Below are 6132 nucleotides of genomic sequence, written 5' to 3'. Positions count from 1 at the left end.
GTAATGTTTTAATGCAGCTTCCCCCCCCCCCCTGGGAAATTGTTGAACTACAACTGCATTGCTCCCACACAGGTAGGGCTTCTAGGATGGAGAAAGCTAGGCTAATTTACCTATTTCTTTAATTTATTAAATGTATTGGCTACCCATCTTCCAACAGGATAACTCTGGGTGGTTTACAATATTAAACCAGCTCCATACTACATACATATAATGTAATTAGATGTTTTGACATTACCATCCTATTTTGTATTTTACAGGAGGGGGCGGTTGGTTGTTGTAAGCTGCTTGGAGTCTTAGATTGGCCGAGAACTGCAATAATTGAGTGGCCTGTTAGTGCCATTATGTTTTCTAAACAAGCACCAGAGGAAAACATCTTTTGAGGTCTGTGTTTACTCTGCCTTTAACCACAGCACTGCAGGGGGAAGTGATGCTTTGATATTACTATCAGCATCTGGAGAGACAGAATGCTTGGCTGTTTGACAATTAAAATGAGCAGCAACTGCCACATGTAGGCCTGGGTCTCTAAGGTGGTATCACACAAAATCTGCTAAGGGATTATTTTTAGCCCAGCATCTGATGAGTTTTGCCGGCCTCACACAGAGCTAGATATCTCTCTCTCTCTCTCTCTCCTTCTCCTCTCTCTCTCTCTCACACAGAGCTGAGTACAGCTTTTTGCTTCATTGATGTAGAGCATTTGGAGTCAGACCCCAGCTTCCATTCAACCTGAAGGCTTTTAGGACTCTGGTGGAACCCCCCCCCCCAATTTTCTGTCATTGTGGGATTGTGCAGCCAGAGAGGGTGTGTGCATGACCTCCTTATCTGAGTTAAGTGTAGCAATGACCGAATTCACTGGGTAAGAATGAGTTCGAACAAGCCATTGTGTGCTTTCCCTTCTTGTTTGTAAGGTGCTCTGTGAAGGCAGCCAATTGCAGTTTATTAAATAAATTATGGTTGAAGAAATAATGGCTTGACACGTCTGAACAAATTCCCCAAATCTCTTCTCAGCAGATCAAGGCACCATCGCTAGTATTCCTTTCTTCCTCTGGGGTGTCTCCTCCAGCAGGGAGCCATCCTGCTCCTACCCCAGAAGCTCCATGCTTCTGCTGCAGATCAGGCTTGGAACAGGCCTGTAGGCCACATTCAGAGCAATGACCCCTGGCTATAGGAGGGAGGAGCCCCCAGGCGCAGCAGAACTAACCTACCCAGTCGAGCTCACCTTCTCCTAGTAGGGCAGCCTTGGCTCCTGGCCGATTATTTGCCCAGCTGAGGCATTCTTTCCCTGCTCCATCATTATTTACAGGAGCCAAATATCCTTATCTCCTCCTCCTCCTCTTGATAGTATTGCTGTGGCAACCAAGGGGAAATAGGAAACCACTCCTTTGCAAGTATCCTATTGTACGAAAAGGCAGACATTCCAACACACACACACACACACACAGTAGCCAGACTTCATTTTACGCTTCTTTGGCATTTTAAAAGGTGATATTAGCACTTTTAACAACTTCCCTTTTAAAATAGGAGGTGTTAAGTATATCTCCTTTTGGAGACTAAGAGTTGAGTAGCAGAAGGTAGCAAGGGATGTGCTGCTGAATAGTCACACTATCAATCACAGCCGCCAAAGTTAAAACAAGGATAACTTTACTTGTTTTAACAAAAATAAAGCAGGATAAACATTCTCCAAAACAAGCGATAAGAAGTCTTGAATTATATATGCACAGTCTATGATACAACACGTTGGTTTACAGATGCTCAACTCACAATTCACCATGTAGACAGGGAGCTAACCTACAGAGTAGCCACCATCCAATATATATATCTATAGCCAACCCAAGACTAGGATTACATCCCTAACATTAGGTTTGTCTTCTCAGTACTATTCAGGAATCCTGTATTCTGAACGTCCCTGAATACACTTGCAACATTCAGGATACGCAGCCAGCTGGGAAAGTCATACGACCCATAAATTTGCCACTTGTGGGATGTTGTTTGGAATCAATGTTTCCTTTTGTTCAAGTTTCACATTTAAGGTCTTTTATTCTTTGATCGCTTTTCTTGCCGAGTATCACATATACCATATCATTTGTTTCTGTACCCTATGAAAAGACGATCCCCCCCCCCTTTAAATAAATGCTTTTTGCTTTGCTTGGATTATTTGGAGATTTAGTGCAGTGTTTTCCGAGGGCAAAGCAGCCGCTTTGCGAAAGCAAAAGTTTCTCCAATTCAGGAATCCGCCTCCTCCCCGCCAAAGTCGGGCGGCCTGAGGTTGGAGGCAACGGCTGGAAGGGAAGCCGGAGACTCTGCTCGCCAGCTTATTGCACGGGCGAATGGTTGCCAATGAGCCGGAAAGTAGCCAGCCTCTGCAATCATTTCTCCCGAATTAGAGTCCCAGAAATCCCCACGCGCGCGCCCGGACAAAGGTAGCCTTCTTCGGCAAGCCACGCCTGCGCAGTAGGCCTCCCCCGCACGGAGGCTCTGCCAGGATCGATTTTCTTGCCACACTAAAGATGGCGCTCCCTCTCCTCCCGTCCCCTCCCCAAATGGCCGCAGTTCCCGCTTAGCAAATAGGAAAACTCTCTTCTTTTCTCCCCTTCTTATTGGAGGAGGCGTTCAAACGGCGGCCAATCAGAACGTAGGGCGCGCTAGTTGGCTGGTGGGAGGCGTCGACCTGGGAGAATGGCCGGCCGAGCGCTTTCCGCCCTTCTGGGTACGGAGGGGGGGGGGCGGAGGCTGCAGCGCTCTGTACATGCCCAGAGACTCTCCGCCATGGCCTCGTGCGGCCCCGAAAGGGGGGGGGGCTTGCACTCTGCATATGCTCAAGGAGCTCTGCATATGCTCGAGGAGGGATAGGAACTGGGAAGCCCCTCAATGGAAGAGGAAGGGAAAGAAATGAATTCCAATTCATCCTTCTCTGTTCTTAGCGGGAAGATGCAAGAAGCCGAAGGAGGAGCCCAAGACCCAGCAGGAGCTGCGGGAAGCGGCCCTGCGCATTTGGAGCCGGCACCAGAGGCTGGACCAGCTCTTGCTGGAGGTGAGCAGCAGCTGCGCCTGGTGCCCGAATTGGGGGGTGGGGGGGTTTATGCACCTGCTGCGTCCTGCAGTCTCGGGGCTTTTAAGAGGCTCCCGGGGTTCCCCCAGCCAGCCGTGTGGATGGGCGACACTGGGGGTGGAAGCCCCCCACCCCTCTAAAAGGCTCTGGGGTTGAGATGGGCTTGTGGGCCGTGATGGACTTGCTCCTTGTTAAAAGGGGTTGTTGAGGAAAGGTGAACAGTCAATGGCCATCATCTGAAGCACTGCAAACTTGGCAACTTTAAGACTTGTGGACTTCAACTCCCAGAATTCTCCAGCCAGCAGAGCTGGCTGGAGAATTCTGGGAGTTGAAGTCCACAAGTCTTAAAGTTGCCAAGTTTGGGAACCACTGATCTGAAGCCTTGTAGAAGCCTTGCTCTGTTGATGACAACGACAACATTCAGTAGAGTATTTGAAAGTGTAAAACAGTTAAAAGCACAAAAGTGCAGGATTTGGGTAATTAGCTAAGGCAACATTGGCTTACATTTCAGTAGTGCTCAGTGCTCTTTTCAGGATGGTAACCTTGTTTTCATAGTGGATTAATAGCGCTCTGGGATTTTTAAACGATTGCCCTGCTGAAAAGGTCCCTTGGCAGGGAAGAAATCTAGACTGACCACCCGGTATTTTAGCATCTTTAGCTTCCGTGGGGATCGTATTTATCAAGGTGCAGAATGTTAATATATACATGGCTGCACGTTTTAAAAAATGCTGCATATTTTCTGTCTATATTTCCCTGTTCCTTTTAAGCATGCTGGGAGGCTATCTCCATCTCAGGGAATCCTGTGTTCCTTTAGGGACTCTTGACATATTTGATGAATTAGTAATGTCTCATGTTGTGCCTGGAAAAGGCCATTAAAGGCCAAAGGATTTGACATGCTCTACAGTCGAGACAATCGTCCTTTCTCTCTCTCTCTTTTTAACAGAATGGAAGTTCAGAAGATGACAAGTCCATACTTTCCAGTAACCTCGGCAGGGGCGGAAGTCAAATGTCAGTTCCAGAACAATTTGTAGGTGGGTGAAATAGAATTTATTTTTCTGGAGGGAATGGCTACATTCAGTAAAGTAAAAATACTGAGGCTGTGTGATTCAGGATTCTCAGTTGTTATTGTCAGGTGTAGCTTTCCAGGATTCAAGCATTTCTCACCTGTGACCTTTCCAATGTGTCTGCCAACAATTGGCTTCTCCTTCTTCTTCACCTTTTCAGCCTCATCATGTTGTGCTAGTTGCAATTAGGGGTGGTATATTTAAGGTCTGGATGGAGTTTCTTCTCTTCTGTTGCAGTCACAGCCTTGAAGGACGAGGCCTCTGTGCTGGGAATGCCAGCAGGAATCTTATCAGCCAGAATGGCAGCCAACCTCATTGAGAAGATCTCTATGGAATCGGATGAGACTACACTATTGGGTGCAGAACACAGAGTAAGGGGAAATAGCCCTCTTTCATGTATGGCAGGGTGGAGGGAAGCAGGTTCCAGTTGTCCAGGCCTTGCTAAAGAGGAGATGGTGGTCAGTGGTCCTGAAACAGCCACAGGGAATTCTAAGAATTGCAAGCTAGTAGGAGAAGATTGATTTATATGATGAAAGTAGTTTTACAGAAAGTCAACCTAAAAATACTTTAAGTACTCGTACTCAGAGGATTGCCATTCAGGATTTGAAGAATATACAAACATTTAGGATTGGCTCATTAATTGTTCAAAAATAATGCCAAGCCATATACATTGCCTACACTGCAAACTAGACCCCCCCCCCCCATGTCTTGTTCAACAAATTTTAAAAAAAATATTACTAAGAGTTACCTACAGTATAAACAGGTGAATTGCGGTCGGCAACCGACTAAGAATCTGATCAAATCACTCCATTGTATTTTATTCTTTCTATTTGCAGAAGAAGTTGTTCTGTTTGTTCCAGTCCTTGAAGGAATTATTAGCTTACAATGCTTTCTGCCATTCTGCTTTTGCTCAAGAAATGTGGAAAACGCAGGTAAGGTCAATAGAGCTGAGAGGGAGATGGAAGCAGTGAATCCACACGCTTAAAAGAGTGTCCCAAGGGACACCTCTCCCCCCCCACCCCCAACCTTGCAGTTTCTGAGTTGCTCTCTCCTTGGAGAGGGAAAGGCAGCCTTGGGAACTTGCTCCTAGTTTCAGATTTAGTTACTTGGGTGGTTTTTGGGTGGAGGCAAGTAGTTGGGTTGCTGGCATCTGTGCATTCCAAATGACCTCAGCGCTATTTCCTCCAGCGCCCACCTATTTTGGAAGTCGCCTGGCACCTGCATAGAGAGAACATTGTTCGTTTGGAAGAATTACTGGAGAAGTAGGTAGAGCCTTGAACGTTTGCCTGTGGCTTTGGCTTGAGGTGGCATCTGTTGGCATTTGGACTTTGTTTGTGGAAGCCCGGATCCTCCCTTTTGAAGAGAGATGCGCATTGAGCAACATTTGCGGTGATCTGTGGGGGAACAGCTGCTAGTTGGTTTAGATAACACCGAAGAAAAGCTTCCACGGTTTATTCGGTGGAAACAATACCTGCTTTTACAGGCCACGCTAAGCCAAGCGGAGGCCTGGTGTAAAATAACTTCCACTGTTCTGAACTTACAATTTTAGGCTTGGGAGTAAGTGGAGCATTTTGTCCTTTTAGCGCAGGGGTCTCCAAACTTGGCAGCTTTTAAGACTTGTGGACTTCAGCTACCAGAGTTGGATGTATCCTCGTTGAGGCATTCTGGGAGCTGAAGTCCATAGGTTGGAGACGCCTCCTTTAGTGGAGTGTTTGGAGGGGAGAATTTTTTTTGGAAAAGGTAAAATGACGCGGGCTCTCCTGTCTTCTCAGGAATCTGGAGGTACCTACACTGGTGGATTGGTTGTCGAGTAGCCTTCGCCTCCTGTGCCATCAGATGGAAGAAACGGACACTGAGATTGGCCAGAAGATTCTCACAGGCAAGGCAGGGCCAAAACGAGGGACGTGGGGGGCAGAAGGCTGGGAAAAGGTCCAGGCCTTGTGGCTGTGGGTTCTGGCCCTGCTCCCTCTGTGCCCTCGAAGGAGGCGGGTAGTTGAGCTGAAGTCCTGTTGTGTAACATGA

The 6132-nt window shown here is 47.2% G+C and overlaps 1 protein-coding gene across 1 annotated transcript; it reads left to right on the top strand.

The window, feature by feature from the left end:
* The first annotated feature begins 2662 nt into the window (after positions 1 to 2662).
* Positions 2663 to 6132, top strand: LOC148042842 (Fanconi anemia group A protein-like). Its single transcript, XM_087729315.1, has 7 exons — positions 2663 to 2704; positions 2919 to 3028; positions 3990 to 4077; positions 4348 to 4481; positions 4947 to 5042; positions 5299 to 5372; positions 5883 to 6132. The coding sequence occupies exons 1-7, from the start codon at positions 2674 to 2676 to the stop codon at positions 6130 to 6132; spliced, it is 783 nt and encodes a 260-aa protein (XP_087585441.1). The 5' UTR covers positions 2663 to 2673.

The sequence above is a fragment of the Thamnophis sirtalis genome, unplaced genomic scaffold (assembly GCF_051295495.1).
Source record: "Thamnophis sirtalis isolate CommonGarterSnake01/CBP01778 unplaced genomic scaffold, rThaSir2_p1.2 scaffold_14, whole genome shotgun sequence".
NCBI lineage: Eukaryota > Metazoa > Chordata > Lepidosauria > Squamata > Natricidae > Thamnophis > Thamnophis sirtalis.
The sequence above is the reverse complement of the archived record's forward strand: the minus strand, read 5'-3'. Positions and strand labels throughout refer to the sequence as shown.